The sequence below is a fragment of the Rhinocladiella mackenziei genome (genome assembly GCF_000835555.1).
Source record: "Rhinocladiella mackenziei CBS 650.93 unplaced genomic scaffold supercont1.1, whole genome shotgun sequence".
Classification (NCBI taxonomy): domain Eukaryota; kingdom Fungi; phylum Ascomycota; class Eurotiomycetes; order Chaetothyriales; family Herpotrichiellaceae; genus Rhinocladiella; species Rhinocladiella mackenziei.
In genome coordinates, this window is record NW_013550604.1 from 609,795 (window position 1) to 632,832 (window position 23,038).

The 23,038-nt window shown below is 52.2% G+C and overlaps 8 protein-coding genes across 8 annotated transcripts; 5 read left to right on the forward strand and 3 right to left on the reverse strand.

The window, feature by feature from the left end:
- Positions 1 to 17: 17 nt before the first annotated feature.
- On the forward strand, positions 18 to 488 carry Z518_00215 (uncharacterized protein; the record flags this gene model as incomplete). Its single annotated transcript, XM_013420819.1, has 1 exon — positions 18 to 488. One exon carries the CDS (start codon positions 18 to 20, stop codon positions 486 to 488), a length of 471 nt encoding a protein of 156 aa, XP_013276273.1.
- Positions 489 to 6,371: 5,883 nt separating this feature from the next.
- Z518_00216 (uncharacterized protein) lies at positions 6,372 to 7,481 on the reverse strand (the record flags this gene model as incomplete). The annotated part of the gene is made up of 1 exon (XM_013420820.1): positions 6,372 to 7,481. One exon carries the CDS (start codon positions 7,479 to 7,481, stop codon positions 6,372 to 6,374), a length of 1,110 nt encoding a protein of 369 aa, XP_013276274.1.
- A 1,597-nt stretch (positions 7,482 to 9,078) lies between these two features.
- On the forward strand, positions 9,079 to 11,274 carry Z518_00217 (uncharacterized protein; the record flags this gene model as incomplete). The annotated part of the gene is made up of 1 exon (XM_013420821.1): positions 9,079 to 11,274. One exon carries the CDS (start codon positions 9,079 to 9,081, stop codon positions 11,272 to 11,274), a length of 2,196 nt encoding a protein of 731 aa, XP_013276275.1.
- A 666-nt stretch (positions 11,275 to 11,940) lies between these two features.
- Positions 11,941 to 14,039, forward strand: Z518_00218 (uncharacterized protein; the record flags this gene model as incomplete). The annotated part of the gene is made up of 5 exons (XM_013420822.1): positions 11,941 to 12,456; positions 12,508 to 13,401; positions 13,466 to 13,640; positions 13,750 to 13,866; positions 13,924 to 14,039. 5 exons carry the CDS (start codon positions 11,941 to 11,943, stop codon positions 14,037 to 14,039), a joined length of 1,818 nt encoding a protein of 605 aa, XP_013276276.1.
- Positions 14,040 to 14,146: 107 nt separating this feature from the next.
- On the reverse strand, positions 14,147 to 16,732 carry Z518_00219 (uncharacterized protein; the record flags this gene model as incomplete). Its single annotated transcript, XM_013420823.1, has 1 exon — positions 14,147 to 16,732. One exon carries the CDS (start codon positions 16,730 to 16,732, stop codon positions 14,147 to 14,149), a length of 2,586 nt encoding a protein of 861 aa, XP_013276277.1.
- Positions 16,733 to 18,901: 2,169 nt separating this feature from the next.
- Z518_00220 (uncharacterized protein) lies at positions 18,902 to 19,840 on the forward strand (the record flags this gene model as incomplete). The annotated part of the gene is made up of 2 exons (XM_013420824.1): positions 18,902 to 19,030; positions 19,061 to 19,840. 2 exons carry the CDS (start codon positions 18,902 to 18,904, stop codon positions 19,838 to 19,840), a joined length of 909 nt encoding a protein of 302 aa, XP_013276278.1.
- Positions 19,841 to 20,605: 765 nt separating this feature from the next.
- Positions 20,606 to 21,165, forward strand: Z518_00221 (uncharacterized protein; the record flags this gene model as incomplete). The annotated part of the gene is made up of 2 exons (XM_013420825.1): positions 20,606 to 20,694; positions 20,760 to 21,165. The coding sequence occupies 2 exons, from the start codon at positions 20,606 to 20,608 to the stop codon at positions 21,163 to 21,165; spliced, it is 495 nt and encodes a 164-aa protein (XP_013276279.1).
- A 285-nt stretch (positions 21,166 to 21,450) lies between these two features.
- Z518_00222 (uncharacterized protein) lies at positions 21,451 to 21,639 on the reverse strand (the record flags this gene model as incomplete). The annotated part of the gene is made up of 1 exon (XM_013420826.1): positions 21,451 to 21,639. One exon carries the CDS (start codon positions 21,637 to 21,639, stop codon positions 21,451 to 21,453), a length of 189 nt encoding a protein of 62 aa, XP_013276280.1.
- Positions 21,640 to 23,038: the final 1,399 nt, after the last annotated feature.

Consider the following 23,038-nt stretch of genomic DNA (forward strand, 5'->3'; position numbering starts at 1 on the left):
CGACAAATTACCAGGAGATGGAAGTCTTCTTCATCTCCCCAACCATCAGTGCCGACGGCCAGACACCAAATCGCATCTACACTCCATTCCGAGACCTCTCTCCAAAACATCATTACATTGACCTCGATCTGTCGACGGTTTGGACTCTGGAAATCACCCAATTATGCCCGAACAGGTATACAAACCCGCCAACGGCTGGAAGTGCTGTGATTGTCGAGAATATTATTTGCTTCACAACACTCAATGCCTTCGCTGCCATCATCAAAAATGCCCTGCTTGTCCTCCAACGATTGTCAAGCAGCAGAGGGCGTCGAGAATGGAAGATAGGCCTATTCCTCGACGTTAATACGTCCCATTCTGGTGGTCTCGTTGGTCTCCTACTCCACGATCGTGTGAGATGTGACACTAACATAGCGGACAAGGACTTTGAAATGGCTACGAAAATCAAAGAAACGTCGTCACATGAAAAATCTGGTCAAGACTTATGAAACCCACCATGTACCTTTACGTGCTAGATAGCAGGAACACCAGTGCAACCGCCTCTTGCTGTGACCCCATATGGGCACCCGATTGTACGTGGCGGGTCAGGAAGGATACTTTTATGACCATGACGACATTTGAAATAATTTACGGTATGAAACATGTGAGCTTGGGCGTGGCTCCTTAGCGCTAGCTTTATGGAGTCCGCGGCTGCCGCTGCTATAGTTATCCCCCCGGCTGGTGTCCGTCCTCCCATCACCTGGCCTTCCCCTCCCGCTCTCTACTCTCGGCCCTATCTTCCCATACCTTTGATCTATCGTGCAAGCTTTGCAGACGTCACTGCTACGGGCCCCCTACCCTAGAAAGCTCTTTTATTACTGTTTCTCTCAGAAAGAACTGTCGTCGGGGAACATGCCGGCGGACCTGCAGTCAATGAACCTCCAAGGGCCGGCCTACCTTGCTCAAGTTCCATCCTCAAAAGCTTTCCGAACTACCCCATCATCTCGTCCCAAGACCAAAAGAGGTTAAACTGAGACTCCGCCGTTCTTTTCAAGGTGTCGATCTTTGGATAAGTACCCTTTTTGGCTTGCAGGTCCACGTGGCAGCCAGGGTGGGCCATATGTGACGATAAGCGGCCCTCTGGCCATTTCCGAGCCATTGGTTGGATGTGATTTGCTCTGATTCTCATCTAAACATGATCAGCATTGAAGAAATCGGCCCCCCGTGGTTTCATGGCACCTACACACGCCTATAAGTTGTCGCGCCTGGACCAGGCAAGTCGATAGGGGCAATCGAAAGGCTAATTTCAAGGCCGATTGTCACAGCCCACTCCTTCTACCCTAGGCTACTGAGAACATGCCGAGACTCACCCACACGTGCAGCATCTCTTCGGCGAGATGCTTGTCCAACTTGGTGACCCCTCCCCCAGCCTGCACAAGAAGAGACCGTCTGTTGCACCTGTCCGTTCGTTGGATACTCATTACACTATTCGGCAATCCAGATGAGACTGCTCTATGAGTGCAAAGAAATCTCGGTCTACTCCATCGGCGTTACCGTCCCGTACAATGGGAAAGTTTGCAAAAGTGATTCTTACGTTCAAGATGAATGTTTGTGTTGAAACTAGATGACGAGGCAACGGAAGATATTGAAGGTTGCCCTCACAACTTTGCTTTTAAAGAAATCTTTTTCACCACTGCGGCTGCTCATCCCTGCTAGACCCACAGACTTGATGCAGTAACATTTGAATGGTCTATGACTTTCCCAATGGGGATGGACTTTTTGGCATGGCGCACAACTCCCCCGTTACGAGCAATCGCTACTAGACCTCAGCAGTGTTGGATACCCTGGTCGGCGAGGGGTCCCACACCCACTTTCTTCTGTTCAACAAGCCTCCCAGCTTTACATGGAGCACGCATCATCACTCCAGAGCTCAGACAGGGCTCAGCATTCCCTTATATAGATGAGCACACCAGGGAACTCCGCGACGACTTCAGCCGTCCGCTCATTCTCTCTTCGAAGACCATTCTGTGTAACTTCCTCTCTTATCTCTCCCCCGAGTGCCATCGACCTCTCTCCATCATGAATTCAGCTGATCCTTCTAACAAAGTGCCAGCAACATACTGGTATTGTTGTGCTTGCCCTGATCATCCCTTGAACAGCCCCAATTTGTGGAGTTTGTACGTCAAATGTGTGACATGCGAACATCGTCGTTGCGAACGGTGCACCCCTACGCTCCTGACGCCAGGAAAAAATGACACTTCCGCCAAACCACGGACACTGTCCAAATTTCAATGTGCGTGACCAATGCCTTTACAATTCTCCTTGACTGACTGAATCAGAGACGACCTATTTTTCTTCCCATCGTGTTGACACAAAACCTCACACACCGACGACATTGCGTCTCTCCGGTGCCAATCAAGAATCACAGTCATGGGGACTTGTCGATCGGCTTTCATCCTCCCATTTGATGGCATTCGACGATCCCTCGTGGCGGCACCTCGTTATCATGTCGAACGCATTTCTCAGCAGCCTTCGAAATATTCAACATGGCACGAGAATTGAAATGGGTGTTGATGGGATGATGGTCTTTCGTTGTTTGGAACTTGAAGCATGTTACAAGGTGCGGGAGTTCAAACTGGGCAGCCGAGTATCGACAGGCAAACCCTCGACCGCAGTGGAGAAGAAAAAAGAATGTTTGCTACTTCTGTATATTGACTGGAGTATTGTGGCTTAATTCAAATTCTTTCCCGTCGTAAGCATTGTCAACCGTGGTGCCGGGAAGAGAAATCCAACCGCAAAAGAACATCTCCTTCGACGCCAGCAAGGACATACCTGATTCACACGAAAGGATTTTATTTTCTCTCGTTCGTTTTGTCTTTGGATGTCTGTGTCTTTCTGCGCTACAATAGGGGGAATTTCAAGCCCGTAGATCGTCTTCATTCTTCCTCATGACTAGTCATGGCCATGATCCCAACTGCCTCTTCCCCTAGTGTCACGAATCTGCGCCTTGCAAGATTGACGCTTCCAACAAACTTGTGACCGCTCAACGACAAACGTGAAATCGCCGCCACCTAGCGAGTTGCCTCTACGACCCACAAATGTGGAAATGAACTCGCGACGTTGAGGAAAGGTACCAGCAGGCCTCTCCACGGCAAACTAGGCAACTGGTCTCGTAACAAGCCCTAGTTCCAACCCCGATACAGCGCCTCCGCCCCTGGAACGCCATTCCACCGATCCGAATCCAGTCCTGGTGATTTTCCCAAACTCTCAGTCTTGGCTCTGTGATTGGGCTACAGAAGAATTGTCGATCGTTAAATGTTTCATTGTCAAGAAGAGATCACGCCCAGGGTGTGCAGCCTAACTTTGACCTTGAAGAAGAGCCAGGGTCTCTTGACACCACATAAGATGCCTGAATAATGGACCAGACAAGGACTACAAAGCTGGTGAATTGCCTTTACGGCGTTAGCAAATATACGGGTCACGGTTGCCTTCTCACTGTATTGAGGAAGCTAGGCCAATGCAATGGATCCGGCTTGAGCGGCAGTACGGAATCCGAGCGGCGAACGGATTTTGTTTACCCAGCATTCCATGAGCCAGTCGCATGTATCATGCAAGGAACCGCGCACAAATGAACCAGCACCGATCCAACGATGGAGAGCGGAGGTTTCAGAACTCTATTTGGAGGCCGCCAACAGAACTGTCATACGTCTTGATCACCAGAAGCTGACGGGGTTACAGGCCTAACTAAATCACCCATCAGATGTCGGAGGCCAGTGTTGTCCTAAATCGCAAACTGGGGCGTTGGAAGACGACTAAGGCCACAGAGCTCTCGGGGGGGAGTGAAACGATTGCGCCGCAAGCTGTGCATGTGGACTCGGGCTGTGTTGACGAGCAAGGCAGCAGAAACTGAGAGACAGTGTCTGGGTATGACCTTTGACTGGGTTAATCGTATCCACAGCGGAAGGGAGAATGGACACAACAAGAGCCCGAAGATTTCAGCGCAGAGGAGCAGAGTCTGGGGGGTAAGGTGACCAGCCGACAAATCCCAAAGGGAGAGAGGATATGTATCACCCTTCGGTAAACCACTGTTCGGCAGATATTTTTTTTTTTTTTTTTTTCCCCTTTTGGGGGGGAAAATCCCTTCCTTTCATTCCTCCACGCTTGGTGAACCGACATAACACGACATATCGCAAGAGACTTCGGAAAGCTCAACACCTCAAGGTCGTCAGATCGGCGCACGACTGGGGCCAGAGAATGATTCGCATCGGGGGACTCCTTGAACGAGAAGGACACACCTCCAAGACGAGGCCAACTGAACAATGGGGACAGGGGAGAGGTTCAGGCCCCCCTCCACATATGATACGAACTGACCGCTGATCGTGGCCGGAGAGTCTGGATTGAGGGGCATTTTTTCAGATCTGAAGAATCTGTGAACATAAGAGTCGAAATCGTTACTTGTTTGTCGGTAACACCGACATAACGGTTCAGTCCCGAATAGGCTAATTAATGGAGTAGGGATACCGGCGTTTAAGGTAGCGCCGAGTCCAAGTTCATCACATCAATCTGAGGGAAGACGTCGTGAAGAGCTTCACCGGTTAATCTTAGAGAGGAGCTTAGAGCCTGGTCGTTCATAATGGCCAATCGGAACCACGTTGCTATACCACAAATGTCCTTGGTTCACTGCAAGCCGCTCTCTCGACCTCTTCTCTTCTCTTTTGACTTTTACCCATCACGCATCATGCCGGTCATCATATTCGTCATGGCCTTTCCATGACTCTCTTCGCAGAAAAATGAGAACCCCCACGGTCGTGTCATCCGGATGTTGATTCCACCACCATCACAGAGCCGCAATTTGGCTAGCCGAGTGAGGGGTCTTGGACTAGAGGATGTGCAAAAGAACAAGAAGCCGCATGGTTGGGAGTGCATCACTTCGCACCGGTGATGAGGGCGAACGGCTGAAATCAGGTGAGATGACTCGGAGACAAGACATGGCTGGCATTCTCAAATGGACATCGCCAGAGACCAGAATGACTCGACGATGTCTTCGCACGCTCACGTTGCAACTCAGGAGCACGAGCAGCTTCCATGGCCATCTCAAATCTGTTCGGCCTTTCCTAGTCTAGTCCACATTTGCCCTCTCCGGCCAATCCCCTGGAGCAACATGAGAAGGCCACCGTTTTCTCTTGAGCCCAGAATCAACAAGACCTGCGACGTCTGAGTTTCTTCTTTCTTAGCACAACCGTGCGTACCACCTATTGCTCAATCTCTCGCAGTGCCGCGTAACAAAGTCTGAATCTAGGCTTTTCTTGTTTCCCTCCCTCCCCCTTTTCTCTCACCGTCTGGACTTTTACGAAACAGCAAATAAGCGCCTTTTAATCAACGTTCCGGCGTGGATCTGGCTGAGCAACCATGGAAACTCCACAGTCTATCCGCGCGTGAGGCAATCAGGGAAATATCCTTTTCGTCTGGCGATGAGGAACGTTGAGACGCGAGGTGTTGGTTGGAATCATTCCGTCTCCCCATGGCGCTGATCGAGGACTTTTTCTCATTCGTGCACAGATCGCGGATCCCGGATAGCGTGGGTCGTGGTCTTTGTACTTGCGCCCCTTCGCTCGTATAGGACCTGCGGGTTTGTACTCTTGACTTCAGGCGCCATGCTCGATGATCGATGGATGAAATCGTCGTTCAACGTAGAGACCTGTTTTGGGAGCGCGTCAGTGTCTTTTCGTGACATGGCATGACATGGAAATTGAGTTGACATGTCATCAGGGTTGTTGTTATCTCGTGTATCGCCAATTCCAATGAAATAAAATATCCTGTCCTGGAAATTGGGCGACATGGTGGCGTGATATTTGGACTCTGCAATTGTGAACCACATTTCGTCTCTTTTCCAATCCGTTTAAATTATTTCACATTGGCCAAGGAATTTCGTTGCTGGTTTTCGTATTCCACTTGAACCCTCGCCGTGCGCCATCGTCATTTGGGTGGTGGCGTTTCGAAGTGGACAGTGGACGAGGAGGCCACTAATGACGACCAGGAATGAAACAAAGTCACAGAGAAACCACCTGGCACTCGCCTGGTCACCTGGTGGTGAGGGGGTACCCAACGATCGTGATGGTGACCCTGACCCAGGACCTCAGTGACCACCGGTCCCCGGCCCAGGGCGCCTTCTGATTGGACATTTGCAAGAGCACGAGTTCATTTCAGTTCATGGTAGAATTCGAATTCTCAGGGCACTCGGATAAAGGATGGTTGGGCCATTCACTGATCGTCTGCATATCATCGCAGTTTTGTTTGAATTTATCCAAAGCATCAGGGGGATCAACGGGCTTTCCGAACCATCCTAATCCCAGTCCCAATTCCCACCTCGCTCGCATTTCACGAGACAATCATCATAATCGCATAACATTGATGTTATCCAAGACATCTTTCCATTGCCGCCATCGGCGCTCAGCGAAATTAGTGATTTCCATGATCTGATCGGCTCCCACGATCGAGCCACCGCTCTTTTCGATTCTCAATATTGATATGGCCCCTGAATCGTCTTCCACGTCCACCGTAACACATCCGGTTTCCCGGCAAGATTCTTCCTCCCACCCATCCGTGTCCATGAGAATCCAATATTGATCGTCTCCTTGTCCGCCATTTTGATTGTCCGGTAGGAGTCTCTTTTCCGGGACAAACACACCGAAAGAGCTCGGCACCGGCATCCCTCGCAGCCTGAGTCTTCTGGCATGTTCAAGCTCGGCCGCACAAAGGACTTGCTCCAGATCGGCGTCCCACCACGCCTTTGGGAGTATCGTGTCCCTCAGTGCCGCGTAGAGGGCGAGCCATGCTGCATCGAATACGGATCCTCCGTGGCTGATACATATCATATCGATGTAAAGAACCCAGTATGCCTTGAGCTGGGGGTCAGCGTCGATGCCGAGTTCGGGGTGGTGCGTTTCCGGGGGCGGCGTGTAAATGATTTCAAGATCGGACGTCCTCACGAGTCGCGAACTGTGGAGCAATGACAATATTCGTTGCGAGACTGATTGTCCTTCGACGGAAGGGGCGGCGTTGGCAGGGTGGTTGGGTGAGCAGCCTGTCGACAGTTCAATGTTCGGGATAATGAGATGGTACCGGGAGATTGCCGAGTATTCCTCCTCCTCTTCCTCGTCATCATCATGACGACTCGGCCGCCTCACAGATTCCCCCTGATTGTCGGACGAAGTGGCTTTTCTGATTCGAAAGCTGGGGATCTCGCTTACTGGAAGGATTTCTGCACGGACACCACATACGATTGTGGTCGCGCCGATCTTGGTCAAGGATGAGCCGCTGCAGTGAGTCAAGGAGCCAGTGTTGAGTTGGATAGGTCGAGGTTCAAACGGGGCGCGGTTGGAGGGGCGTCGAGGCGGATTTTGCTTGACGTGGGCGTGAAGAAGGGCATTGGGGGAGATGAGAGGCATGGCGGACACGGGGACAGAGGTGCCCGCAGGAAGAGGTGGGATCATTGAAGGCATTTCTGTCGTCGAAGAAATCAACCAATGCTATAGTCAGGACATGCTCAAAATCTGAGTGTGTATCTTTTGGTCTGTCGAGCAGATTGAGGCTGGAAAAATTCTGCCGCCGAAATATGAAGGCGGTAACTCAGGCTTGGCGGAGGCAGGCGGTGAGCCCCATCTCCTGGTTATCCTACAGTATCGCGACCCGCTGTTTGAGGAGGGACTTTCAGTCACAGCGCATCATCATCATCGTTCTCCTCGTGTTGAAGATATGGTAACATTTGGAACACTATTCTCGCCCGTGAATTAGATCCCAGATCGATATAAGTGGGGCCCAAACGAACACTCCGCCGGAACCCCTTGAATCAACGGGTGTGTGACATATGTAGCTATCTTACGTTCGAGTCCCCTTGTTCTAATTTGTGCATAGATCCATTGTTCGATGTCGGGGCCAGTATATCTAGATTGTATCCTAAGCGCTTCGGAATGCTGTGCATGATGGTGGATCACGACCACGAATCGTTGGGCCTGCATTCATCAAGTCTGACGATGGCGACATAGCAGGGCGAACCATGTTCAAACAGGTATTCTAGAGCTTTCTGGTAGGAAGCTGGCGGGGTGGTGGTTCCGATTGTCATAGCATCTATTAGCTAAGTCTTCCGCTGAGAGGCATACGGGTCAGGGTCGTCGAAACGGTGAAGTTCAGATTCGGCCAAGGAAATGACAGCCTTCCACAGCTGGATATTTCCAGCTCCGTTCCTCAGAAAAGCTGCACATGACTCTGAGATCAACATAGATTGGGAGCAATGTTTCGTTGGGTAGTCTGAGATGAGCTAAGTCGTCCACTTCCCCGCAGCAACCATCTGCCGAGATAATATTGGATCTCAGGAGCAGGAAACTCTGAGCGTGACATTGGGAAGTGGAAAAGATGGGAAATGGTTTCGCGCTCTTGTGATTGTGGAAAGAAGCGGAGGACGTCACACAAGGCTGAGGAAGCTTGAAGATGGAGTCAAAGCAAGGACAGATGTCCGCTGAATATTGAAGCCCAGTGTGGCCTGGGTTAGTGAACAAATCAAAATCTTCGGTGTAACGACGTGGACGACCTGGTGGCTTGTAGCAAGGTTGAAGGACTTGATGATTGCGGCCATGGTGACCGAATGTGGGCAATGGTATTTTCGTGTTTCCCATTGAGGGAGCCATGAAGAGCCGCCTATGCTTTTACATTTCAGGACTTACTGAACTGACGTAGACATTGCTATCCGTAGACAACCTCGCGGAACTATGTTTCTCCGAGACTATGGTCGTTCTTCGTTGCATGAATTCTGGCGACGTCTAGTACATCGACTGGAGGATAGAGAAGCAATCGCCCATGCTTGACGGGAAGAAAGTCTGTTCCACAGTCATTCATTCTTGTTTAGCATGGAGGGGCGCCTGGTGTGCTGGTGGTTGTCAGTGAGGCTGTCGTCCCTGTCAACGATTCGCCTTTAGACGATGCGCTTGACGGCTGCTTAACTCTACCTCTTCTGATTTTCCAAGACTCTCGGAAAACCCACCAAGCATTGGCCAGGCTACATGTCGAATCTGTAAGCCTTGGCCATTTTCAGCCTCGCCCACCATGACCTCGGCATCAACTACTACCAACCTATTCCAGAGAGTTCACACTTCTCACAGAGATAATGTGTGCGACCTCTGCCGATGTCTTCCCTTCTTCGATCCCAAAGCCAGAGGTCCCTCATGGGAGCTAGATGGGATGAGCTTGCGTGAAAGGAGGAAATCCCCGTGCATCTTTTGCCGGTTCCTCGCGCATACAATAGACTGCTATTCAGATTTCTTCGAATCGAGCTTCCCATATCTCAAAGAGGAAACGGGAAATCTTCTTGTCCAAGTGGCCGTCGGGGACTCCCGAGAGAAGCAGGCTTGGTACGATGCAGCGGCGCTTTCTCTCCATGTGCCGTCACATCTTTTTGCGGATCCAGAGCCGACATCTCCCTCCACGTACTGGCTCACCTACATGCCGGATGCTCCGATCCGTGACTGGCGCACTCGGTATAGCTATGTGGTCATAACTCAATCCAAATCTCCGGACCATGAAACGTCGAAGGAGGGTAAGGCTCTGGTGATACCGCCACGCCGACGAAAGCCCAAAGAAATAACGGGCAAAATCAGCTACAGCCTGATACAAACGTGGCTTGATATTTGTCAGCGGCGACACGGTAACTCCTGCCGCGAGGAAGAGGGCTTCAAGCGGAACTTCCTGAGCATTAGGCTGATTGACGTCAAGAGACGGAGAGTTATCAGCGTGCGCAACCCCGTGCCCAGATACTTTGCCCTCAGCTACGTGTTTGGCAAGACGGTCCCCCGCGTGCCATATCAGAAACTCACGGTGTCTTCTGAAGACCCGTGGCCCTTGCCTCCGAAACTTCCGAAAACGGTCGAAGATGCCATCACTTTTACCGAAAGAATGGGTCGCGACTTCCTTTGGGTTGATGCATATTGTATTAATCAGCTGAACAAGTCGGAATTACAGTTTCAAATGTTACTGATGGACATTATATACCAATGCGCCGAAATGACCATTCTTGCCAATGACGGGTTGAGCGAGGATGCCGGACTACCCGGAATCTCGAGACGGATTGAATGTACGGCACAGCCCACTCTCGAGACGGCCGGTGGCGGCAGGTTAACAGCGACCTTCGTCGAGTCGGTATGGGATACCCAAGGCCGGGCTCCGTGGGACAGCCGAGCTTGGACTTTGCAGGAAGGGCTTTTATCTAAGCGTTGCTTGATCTTCGATCGGTATCATATTAGAATGAAGTGTCAGAAAGAAATCTTTCACGATCTAATGCCGACCGACTGTGCACTCCGCGGGGCCTCGCTCACCGAAGCTCGCAACTACTTTTGGAATAATGGTTGGACCATCCGATTGGACGCGGATGAATTTAGCTTCAAGTACTGGGATGCCTTCATCACCAATTACACGCAACGCCAATTGACGCTACAAGAGGATGCACTCAACGCTTGCCAAGGTATCCTGAGCTACATTGAGCAGCGAACCGGCACGGGCTTTCTCTGGGCTATACCATCGGTCTCGATGATCGAGGCTCTGAGTTGGAAATCCGCCCAAGACTATGCCATCATACGGCGGACGGACTTTCCTTCCTGGAGCTGGCTGGGCTGGCAGGGCGGTATCGAATATTGGTACTGGCTGGCCGGACTGGAAGACGCCCTGAAAGACACCGCAGACGTCAGCACGGCCAATGATCCATCCGTACGCGCGGAACCCCATGATCGGCAAGCATACCAGCGAAACCCCCAAGCTTGTGTCATGCGAAGAAACGCAGCCGTAGATCCCGAAGGTCGAATTCTCCGGATCGCCTCAGAGGTGGCTCGATTTCAACTCAAAATGGTGCGGGCGGAAGGTGAAGAGTATACTCCTCCCGGTGCTCCTCGTCCGATCATCGCCTGCGGTGATCATTGGACCATATGCCACGCACATGGCGACCCTGTCAACAGTCTGGCCGAGGTTGATTCCACCGACTTTGCCGAGTCCGACTACCTCTTCCACACGCATCCGGATGTCTCCAAAGCTCTTCACAAGCAGACGCCGTCCGCCGAATTTGTTTTGCTCAAGTACTGGCCGGTGGTTCGAGAAAATCATCACGAGAAGAAACGATGGTTTTATGACAGAGTCGCGGCTATTCTGGTGATTCGACATCCCGATGGCACCGCCTGGCGAGCGTCCATCGTGATGCTGCATCTGAGAGATTGGGTGGCGGCAAAGCCCAAGCCAATCGTTGTGGTTCTGAAATGATCATACGAGAGCCAATCTGTCAGCCAGCTGGATGAGGCTGAGATGGACCAGGGGCACACCGGGTGACACGACATTATGGACCCCGAGGATACCGAGTAGCTTACCCTGCCTCGCATATGGCCAAATGCTTTGTTTGGACTAGCCTACGGCAATCTGCATCGGATCGGTCCATCCATGCAGAGTCCATGGTACAGCATGGCGTCTCGGGCCGTTCTATGCGAGACACGAGAAATGTCCCCTTTTTTTTTGAAAAAAAAATTGGTCGTACCGCAAAGGGGGCTTCTCCGGAAGCCATCCCGTGCTCCCGTGCCGGAATGGTTCCGAGTGGTCAAAACCTGCAACCGGACCAGGTCCCGGAGAATTTCAAAGGCGGGGAACTCCAGCCCCCAAAGACAGCGAATCCACATCACAAGTTGAAGTGTCGGCATCTCCAGTCATCATGGCAAGACAATGCCGTTTCTAAATGCCTTTTTGGTCGGATTGAGTGGACTACGATTGGCCCATGACGACCCGATAAATTCGCGAGCCTCGCCATCGTCGCCAGGACTTATAAAAGCCGAGCCATCTCCACCCGTCCGTCATTTGAGATTCTGTCATATTTTGCTGGTCGACAGGGCCGACCATCTTGATCATTGTATACTACTGGTATCCATTACGACCGTGACAATGGTCGAGTACGTGGACGTCTTAATCTGTGGTTCGGGCTCCGCGGGCCTCTGCGCCGGACTGTATCTGTCGTTGTATGGCATCGAATCAGTCAGGATCCTCGAGCGACGCGCAGGACCGATGACCATGGGGCAGGCAGACGGTGTGCAATGCCGCACGGTCGAGATATTTGAGAGCTTCGGCCTCGCTGAGGACCTGTTGCGCGAGGCGTACCATGTGCTCGAAGTTGCGTTCTGGTCGCCCGACGGCAAGGGCGGGATCCATCGAACAAATCGCACGGCTGACACGGCACCCGGGCTGAGCCACCAGCCTCATGTCATCTTGAATCAGGCAAGAATAAACGGCTTTTTGCTTGAGGCCATGCGAAGGTGCAATGGGCGCGAAGTGGACTATGGCTACACGGTGACGAGTGTCGATGTGGATTCGGCGCTGGCGAGTGATCCGGATGCTTATTGTTCGACTGTCATTGCGGAGAGGGATGGAAAGGCCGAGGTATTCAAAGCGAAATACGTGCTGGTGAGTATAAGCGACGCCATGTATCCCTTTCTTTGCCTAAGGGTTCGACAGGGATGTGACGGCGCCCACAGCATGGTGCGGAAGTCACTCGGCTATCAAATGGTCGGAGACACCAGTGACGCTGTCTGGGGTGTGATGGACATCTATCCTCGCACAAACTTTCCCGACATCCGGCGCAAAGTCACCATTCATTCGGATGCTGGCAGTCTCCTAGTCATTCCTCGCGAAGGCGGCTCGCTGACACGCTTCTACATCGAATTCCCGACGGGCACGAACGTGAAAGACGTCGGGCTGGAAGATCTGCACGCGAAGGCCCGGCAGATCTTCAACCCCTATTCGATGGAGTACGCCCACACATATTGGTGGTCGTGCTACTGCATCGGCCAACGGCTCGCAGACTACTTCACCAAAGACAATCGTGTGTTTCTGACAGGTGATGCATTCCATACGCATTCACCCAAAGCCGGCCAGGGAATGAATGTGAGTCTACAGGACGGGTACAACATTGGATGGAAGCTCGGTATGATCTTGACAGGACATGCGACGCCCGAGTTGCTGAAAACGTACAACATTGAGCGTGGCAAGACGGCTGCTGATCTCATTGACTTTGATCGGTTCTTCACCAAGCTGTTTTCCATGAAGTCGAACAAGGAGACCAAAATGACTCCCGAGCAGTTCAGTCGGGCTTTCATCAAATCTGGCCGATACACCGCCGGGTTGACGGCCAAGTATGAGGATTCAAGCATCACTTCGTCAGCAGGTAGTCGGCCAGAGCTGGCACAGAAGATCGTGGTCGGCATGAGATTCCCCAACGCCCAAGTCGTGCGGTACTGCGATGCCAAAGCCATGCCATTCGTTCAAGCGTTGAAATCGGATGGACGGTGGCGTGTGGTTTTCTTTGCCGGCAAGATTGGTGAACCGAGGACACTCGCAAGACTGCAGAAGGTTTGTACCCCGTTTCATTTAACTGTACCTCAATTTTTTTTGGGCTAACATTTAAACCGAATAGATTGCGGAATATCTGAATTCCCCGACGAGTCCAGTACGCAAATATACTTCGCCGTCTGCAGACATTGACAGCTTCATCGAACCGATCATCGTCCTCAGTGGCACGCGGATAAAGTTGGAACAGGAGGAGATTCCTCCATTTTTCTGGCCGATCACGGGGAAATGGAAGATGAGAGGTAAGAACCAAGCCCAAATCAAATCCACATGTAACTTGAAATGCGAAAGAGAGGAAGGACCCTGTTACTAACAGACCGTCGTATCTTTTTTTCTTCTTTTTTTATTTAGATTTGCACAAAACATTCGTCGACGATGAGAGCTATAATTCAGGCCATGGACATGCTTATGAGAAATATGGGATTGATCCGGAGCAAGGGGCGACCGTGATCGTGCGGCCCGATCAATGTACGCTTTTCAGTCCCGTGATCACTCTTCTTGTCAGCTGAACCAATTGATTTGTAGATGTCTCCAAGGTCATGGCCATTGACGATACCGAGGGAATCGGCAAGCTATTTGACGGGTTCTGCATATCCAAACAGCAACAAAATGGCGCATCGTCGCCATCTGCCAGACTATAATTTATTCGGGGTCTATGTCTTGGAAAATATTGTTCGCGCCGTCCAGTGAAAGAGAGGAAGGAAATGTTGAAAATGTTTTTTTTAAAAAAAAAAAAATAAAATAAAATCTAGCTCCTGCGCCTGGGGCTGGCTAATAAGCTTCCAATGCCTAGTGCATTTACAATGGTATGCTGACCGACGACCCAGGCAGCCGTGTAGAGGTATTTGGGAGAGAAGACGGTCCAGATGAAGAGATGTTCTCGCAGAACCGTGCATGCAACCATGACCGATAGCGTATGGATACATGCAAATGTTGCCAGGGCCGTAGTGAGGAAGGAAGACGAGTCATTTCGTTTCAGGCCGAGGGGGCTGAAGAGCTGGCACACAGCAAATGACCACCAGATCGGGGCGGCCCAGTTACTGATGAAGGTCAAGATCCCCACGGCGACAACGTTGTATCCACTGACGCCATTGTATGCGTTGGAAAGATCGATGGTGGCGATTGAATTGGTGCCGCCAATGGCAAAGAACGATGCATATTGAAACAGGAGGGCGAGTATGGTTATCTCGCTGACTGCGTACCGTCTCGCGCGTCGGAATAGGTAGAGTTGTCCATTGAAGAACAAGTACAGCGGAATATAAACGGTGCGTGATTGAGTGACGAGAAAGATCGAGAGGATATCCTGAAATGCGGTGAGGAAGGAGTGGAGATGGTGCGCACTTCGCCAGGGTGCCTCGTAGAAAATAGCGCACGCGAGCAGATGTGCGAGGCCCAGAAAGACGACGCGAGCCAGATTGAGCAGGGGATACCGTCCGACGAATGAAACCATGGGGTTCAAGACGGGAAAGGACAGAAGTAATTCTGGAGCGTCCGCGGCAGTGAAGGCGATTTTGAACAGAAACGCAGCGATCGAGACTAACACCGGCAACAGCCCCATTTGCTTGGAGCCCATCCACACGGCGAATCTCCTGCTGAGATTCCTCGACAATACTGCGTATGTGAAAATGATCAGGGCCCAGAGCAGCCAGGCATTAGGCATGATGAGTTCGCTGAGTAGATCTGGACCACCCGCGTATTTTTGGCCGGTCTGTCTCCATCTACGGACCAGGCCGAGCAAAAGGTACGCCAGTGCCGTGCCGGTGGGGCCACCGAGGATGCCCTTGGTGGTGGTCTCGTATCTTCCGTCCTTGCAGTACAGGACCATCAACCAGCCACCGAGCACCCAGTACCAGAACTCATGCTCTTCCTCCACGTAGCTGCTGGCGAACATGATGATAGCGTACGTGAGCATGATGAAGACGAGGATGAAGTGGTCGAGGCCTGCTTGCCCCACACCCTGTACGACGCTGGGGAGACACAGCATCAGGGCAAGGGCGCTCAGTCCGATGCCGGCTTGCATGCTGGCCATGTCGTAGTTGCTGGCCGTGCCACTTAGAAGCGTCTGGGATTTGTAGAGGAATGATCTCAAATTGGCCATGGAGGTGATGGAAGGGGGCTTTTCTTCAAGTGCCTGGGAAACTTTTACCCCGAGGCAAGCAAGGGATTCAGCATCATCTTGTGAGTCGACTGAACATTCTTGAGATGACGCGGGGTCCTTGCTGAAACTGGAGGGAAATGTCGCTTGGGCAATTTGGAGGATTTGTTCGGCATTTTCGTACAGCAAGTTGTATTGATCCTGTGGAATGGCCCAGAGTTCTAGCAAACGGGGGATGATGACTCCAAGGTTGTTTCGCGGGATGGGGAATCCGAGCAATGCGGCGAGCGTCGGGACGATGTCTGACTGTTGGACGGTGTCGTAATATCGATAATCAACGGCGGTGTTGATGGGACTGGCTTGGCCTTCAAAGGCCGATTTGAATTTTGGTGAAATGAACGTCAGTGCGGTGGAGACTTCCCCGGGGGATGAAGCTCCGTGATTTCCACCTTCATTCATGCCGTGGTCCCCGAGCAAAATCAGGACGCACGACTTGAGATGGTCACTTTTCTCCATGGCCGTGTAGATATCCTTGACAATATCATCCATCTCCGCTTGCTTGGCGGGCATATGAGGTCCCTTGGGGCCGGTCTTGTGGCCTATGTGATCGAGTCCGAGGAAATGGAGAGTCAGGGCCGACCAATCGTCCTTTTCCAATTCAGCAGGAATGTGTCTTGTGACATTATTGTCGACCTCGGTAAAATCCGACACGAAAAAACTGGTGGTGCCGTCGGCTCGATGGAAGAAATCAGGAAACAATCGTAACCATGTGTCGTCTCCATACATGACGAGTTTGCCGCCTCTTTCTCTCAGTTGTGCCAGCCATGAGTCCTGGTCCTTCAGCGTAGAAGTGGTGTCGGACTCGGCAAAATTGAGAACGAGATCGACAAAACTTGGCACTGAACCCGTGGTGATCGCTTTAACTCGTGGCATCGTTATGGTCGGAGGGCTGGCATGACCGGTAAACGGCACGGCGGCGCCCGATCGAATCAGACTTTGAGTAAAGGTGAAACTCGATGCATTGCCGTAGACAAAGTCGCTTCTCAAGGCATCGACGACCATGAAGACAACACGATCAAACGGGGCTGCCCTAGGTGAGGTCTCGGCCTGCTCGGGCCACTTCGCCAATCCAGGTAGAAATGCTTTCCGGGGGAAGAATCCCTTGGCAAACACCAGCAGAGAAATGATGAGAAGGATGTTGGCCAGTGACAGGGCGCCTCTTTCCAGTGCGAGACCCATTATCAATGCAATCGATCGCGACAGCGATTGCCCAAACCCGCCACCTGGCCTCCCCGGCCGAACTGGACCCTACCGCGGGAAGACTTCTTGGGGTATCATGATGAGAGGAGAGTTCAAAGGGAACGGATATGCGCCTCGGGGAGAAGGAAGATGAATCGAAACAAATTGGCCGGGATTGTTCGAAGATGAGATGCTCAGAGGAGTCGAAGTAGAAATTGGACCACTTTTGCCAAGCCACAAGAAATCTGCGACGTGCTCACCCTGCTTTGGGACTCGGGGTGCCGCCGCTTTGTGCTCACCCCGGTCGCGCGAGGCGCACCAATGGTGCCAAATGCCCCGCTCCTATCCGCGGCGCCCGATTCCCCACAAAGTCAGGTCTATCGCCCTCACCGGTTTTCGCGAACTGATCATGAGGTTCCAGAATTAGCAGCGTCATCCCTCGACCCTTTGATCCAGCCTGATTCTCAAACGGACTGGAATCGAATTGTTTTCTGATCAGGGCCGATGCATGCTCCCTTTTCCCGCATTTCACTTCTGAAGTTGTACTTGACCAATGCAAGCCTCTATTTTCTCCATTGCCGTGCTCGCAGGCAATATCTTATTCCACTGATCAAAGAGTCTATCACTATTGATTCAAAAGGTCCTGTCACACCCGGCGGCGTCGGTTCATCTTTCGAGACCAGTGACCGGGAAAGCCGCCATCAAGTCTCCCAGCTCAAGCAGCTCCTTGTACCATTCATGCCACCCCCATCTTCAAATCCAGCAACGGCAAACTTGTCCTCTGCGGCCGTCGTGGGAGGCGCCGATGCCTGTCATGCACCCGATGACAGAGTTGGTCCAGCATCCGGAATCTGCCGTCACGGCGTTGCAAAACCTTGAGCAAAGCCATCCAGTCCGATACCAGTACTGTTACCCCACGAGATACGCGAACCCGAAAACGATCCTGTCCCTCCACCTGGGCTGTAACCCCTTTCGACAAAGAAGACGATGACGACAACGACAACGCTGCTCCGCCGAAACGGTCTCGTCGCACAAGGAAAGAGCCGTGAGGGGTGAGGGAGGTGAGGGAGACGCGAGAGGCGCGAGAGGCAAAAAGACATTGCCGTCTTTGGACCTTCGCCCAAAGAAAAGAGGTGGTCATATTCGCTCCTCTCACAAAGGGGCAGAGACTATGCTGGAGTGGCAAACGTCGAGGACGTCTACCTAGGGGAGGATGGGTCCATCCAAGGCGTGGTCAGATGGAGATCGTCGTTGATCGCGAAGGAAAGCCTTGGCAGTCAAATGCTGCAGCGGCGATGCGAGGAGCTGTTCAAGAAGAAATGAGGAGCTAGAGTAGTAGAGGAGGGTCGCGACTGCACGAGGTAGATTGTTCAAGAAAGAAGGGAACCGCGTTTGACCCTGACAATGCACCCACGACTTGTGGAAGCCCGGTTCGGGTCCCTGGTCTCCCAGCCAGTGAACCTCAGGTGCTGACATGGCTGTCAGGAAACTATTCTTGTGCCTCCCAAAACCGGTTTTCGAACTAGGGCAATTTGATCGGTCAGGTATAGAAAAACTTATCCATACGCTTTCTTTCTCGACTGAGAGGCCGAAAGCGATGATGCGGCATTTGCCAATGTTTGACCGCCTCCCTACCTGGGCCTAGCACCCCTGACGCCAGCGTCCGGCAATAGCATATTACAATTCAGACCGGTTTAGGATTGTTACGCTCCCGTCTGGTTTACCACAAGCCGTTGTGCTCGGAACTGGGGTACTCCAAATCTCTTTGGCGTCCCAACTCTAGGTAGAAAATTCGGAGTCAAAAGGGGATGCCGTAAACCCTTGAGATGCACCACGATTTCCTGTTGTTGCGGCCCTTTTGGTGGCCAGAATTGTGACCACTTTGCCATGACGCCGCTTACAAGGAGACCCACCTTGTCACGTGACAAACCGAGGTAGATGCCGGTGAGCGCTGACATGCCACCACACTTTCTCGTGGTTGCATAGTATGGCAACGGATAAACCCACTTACTACTGGCCTTGTTTTGCGGCAGTGTGACTCACACCAGCGAGGTTCAACGACAGCCTCAATCTACAGAGAACAGACTACGCTGTACAGCGAAGAGCCCTTTACGACACAGGCCTTGATTGCAGCTTGCAGTTTGCAGCATTAGGGTTGGCAACTTCATCATGGCCGCTTCTGATGACTACCAACTTACTCTCCCCTACTTCGGCGAGGTTCTACCGTGCCCTCTTCCAACACAAGAGCAAATCGACAATGCCGATCAGATTCTGGTAGAGGTCGGAGGCCGCAAAGTGGTGTGAGTTGGCGAACATTATGTTGTCAAGTACGGCGAGGCCGCTGAAGAACTTGAAGTCGAAGCAGCCACCGTGATATTCCTACGGAATACCACACGCATCAATTTACCCAAGGTGTATGCCGTATATCGATTGGGTGACCATGGTGCGGTTGTTATTGTCATGGAATTCATCCCTGGGAGCAATCTGCTCGAAGCCTGGCCCCGTCTTTCGGCTGCGCATAAACAACAAGTCTGTCTGGATTTGAAACAACAAATCGACCAACTGCGAAATCTACCTTCGTTGGGGTATTTTGGAGGCGTTGGAAAACGGCCCATGCCGGATGGTATCTTTTGGACTGGCGAGGGAGACGAACGAAGTCCTGGTGCCAATGGACCTTTCTACTCCGAGAATGAGTTGAACAATGCTCTGGTGGGGAAGACGCTGCTTGTGGACAAAACATGGAACGGTCGGGGACCTCAAAGATCACAGTTCTACAAACGAATGCTGCCCGACGTCCTTCGAAATCACGCCTCCGTATTTACACACGCTGATCTTCAACGGAAAAACATCATCATCCAATCAAGCTCCGGCAGTGAGGTTTCGTTGACCATCAGCGGCGACTTTGATCATCTCCAGGCAGCGGACTTGCGTGTTGCATTGGTGGACTGGGAGAAAGCGGGCTGGTATCCAAGTTACTGGGAATATTGCGCAGCCTCATGGGCATTTCGATTCGATGATGACTGGCCTGAATATCTCGAGACGGTCTTGGATCCATGGCCCGCCGAATATGCCTGGCTTCATATTCTTAGAAATGAACTCTGGTCCTGATTCAACCCTCGGACAGCACTGTCTAAGAACCCACAGGGATACGTTTACGCCGAGGCACTGCGTGTATCAGATTCTCCTTTACCTGAATAACCGATACGATGTCCTTGTTCATTCCATTCCTACAAGCATCGTGCAGGTACCATGGGGAGGTAAGGCGAGACGCTTTTGCCGTGGGCTCTCCCTGCGGCTGTTGCGAGTGGTACGAACGGAGGACTTTTCTTGGGAGTGGTCCGGAGCTGAACTCGCCGCATGGCCTTCAAGTGTATCCGGACCGAGCAGTGGCTAGCACTCCCCCGACTGCATATCAGTCGGCGGCTCGGCCCTCCCAATGTCAAGAAATCCGGAAGTTCGCGCTCCTGCCCCGAAGATAGCCACATTCACCTTGCGCCTCAGGAGTCAGCATGATGTCTTGAATTTGGCCCCAGCCGCCGAAGGCCATGATTTGAGCCTCTAAGCGACCCAGTGCTTGGAACCTGATCTCCTTTTGCGACGACTTTGTGTTGGCGCTTAAGTACAAGAAATGTCGCCCCAAGCGGCTGAGGACTTGCAACCGATAATGAGAGCTTCAAGAGACTCGGCTCAGGGACCGTCTCTCAGATTCTCGTTACAGCCAATCCTTAGACCCTGTCTCTCAACAACCCGTGTTATGAAAGAGAGACCTCTGCGACGTCTCGACCCACGGTGCGTCTCATCTTGTCCGTCGTCTAAGAGTAGGCCACCTCGATGGAGATTCTAGACACATCATCAGCGCTTTGGTGGCCCTCAATGACCACCTCACAGCCTCGCTGGCAATATCACCTTGCTCGAGAGCGCAACTATAAAGAGCCCGCCCAATTACACCTTGGACGGTCTCAGTACCGACAAACACAAAGCCTCCGAGAGTCATCAGCCTCATCACACAAACTACCGAACTATACAGACATTATTCCAATCTCAATCATGGCAACCTATCGCGTCTTCCACGTCTACTATCACGGCAAGCCCGACCACGAAGCCATCTTCGTCGAGAGACCCATGAGAACGGCACCGACTCCGGCCATCTCTATCACGTCACCGGCAACATCCTGATGGGCATGACATACGAACACAAGCGGGCAAGGCGCCCCGAGGACTCGGCCGAGTCTCACGAGAAGCGATACATTGGCCGTGTGAAGCAGTCCGACTATGTGCGAGTCGAATCAATCTGCCGGGGAATCGCAGTCCCCGGCCGGCAGTTGGATCTCAAGGGCAGGAGGCTCGACCCCACCAGACCAGTGAGGAGGTGTGGAGAATGGACCGCGGACGCAATCCAAGACTTGAGAAATCAAGGCGTGTTGACCGCTTAGATTGGAGCAAAAGGGCCATGTCGCGTTGGACGTGGAGCTCTGTATATTTGTCGGATTACTGGTATAGCATGAAATAGATATTCGGACTCCTGAGCAATACATTGTACCGTGGACTATTGTGGCATTCTGGGCCCAAGAACCGACCCAAAGGCCAACTTGAGACCTGGAGCCAGGTTTATATACGGAGTACCGTATATAGCCAAATTTGATGTGTGAGGATGCATAATATGACAGCAGCAGGTTTTTGTTTTGGGGGGGGGCGGGGCGGAAGAGGGTGGGAATTCCCTACAGTACGTAGCGGTCGAGAGTCGCATCTTGATCCTTTATCGTCTTGCCGTTGTGTTTCCCTTTATTGCGGATCTTGTCCACTTCTACGTGTGCCCCTCTCTTGTAGCCGTTCGCTTTGGCCCGAGCCTGCAACTCCTGAGCAAGCGGGACTGACGTCTCGTTGGCACGGGCACGTTGTCTGGCCATCCTGGAGAGAGCGAGGGAGAAGTGGGAGGGCGGAGGCGGGAGGGGCTTCCTTCAGACACAGAGAGAGAATGCAGGATGGGCTGCCAGGAAACGCCTGACGACAGGAGGAATGCTCTTTCGACCGCCGGCCGAAGAGGAGAGGCGGCTTTTGTCCATTGCGACCTGTGGATGATCACCGAATTGAAGCCGTCGCAGCCATTTTTGGATCCTGGCTCTGCGAATCAGGACACGGTCCCACAGGCCAAAAAGCGCACCGTCGTCAAAGGGTGAGTGGGAGGGTGAATCGTGGGTGCGTCGAGGGTGAGTGCTCGCGCAACGGCGAGATGGGGGTGGTTAAAAGCGGCGAGGTCTGGGCGAGGGCAGAGGTGAGTAGGGCGCAAATTTTACTCTGCTTTGCCTGCCAAGCGAACATTCCAACGGTATAGCCATATATCTACACTGGGGAATCCTAGATAAAAGAGACGTTTGTTCTCGCCTCAATCGCCGTCTTCTATGGAAGCCCTAGCATCTTGCTCACTACCACGCACCAGGCTTGACCTCCTTACCGACAACGTCAGTACAGCAACTGATGCCTCGGAGCCAGAACAATTCAAGATGAATTTGATCTCGCCCACTCCGCACCATAATGAACACTTGATACAACCCTAAGGCACCACCAATAAAGTTGGCAAATTAGGGTCCGGCAATGAATAGAGCCCTACATACCATTTAGTAAGAAATACTGGATTACCGGACTTATATCCATACTTGGGAGTTAGAAAGTTAGATGCCTTCTAGAAGCATGGCTAGTCTCGATACCACCGGCCAAGTCGGGGGGGCCCGTGAATGCGAAGGGGAAAAGAGGAGGTGCACGTGACAAGGCTGGGAAAGAGATGCTGAGAAAAGTCATACTATTAGCCAATATGCCGCTTATCGACGGCGATCTTGGTGGGCTGCGTTACATCAAGTGGCACGGGCGGCCTTTGGGGAGACGGATCAGAGAGGGCCTCGCCAGGGACGAATGAGGGCTTCGCAAGGAGATATGCCCAGCCATGGCGGAGTACGTCTCCGCCCGATCGGGCAAATCGTATATGTGCAGCGGAGACTTGGCACCTTTTCTCCTCCCTCCGCCCAGCCTTGGCTTCTCGGCGCCTAGTCCACCAACTCCGCATCTTCCAATCCACACCGACTCCACTTCCCTTGTGCAACAAGATCATGATCCAAGAAACCCAAATCGTGTCACGTCTTATGCTACTCAGCCTGCTACCTCAAACCTCGTCATCATGTCACCTCGGCAGCAATTACTCCATTACACATCACTCCTCGACCATTCATGGTGGCATACAGATCACAATACCTTTGATTTGTCTCAGGACATGGGTTCCCGACACTGTCCCATCCAAGTAATCAGCCCTTCCAC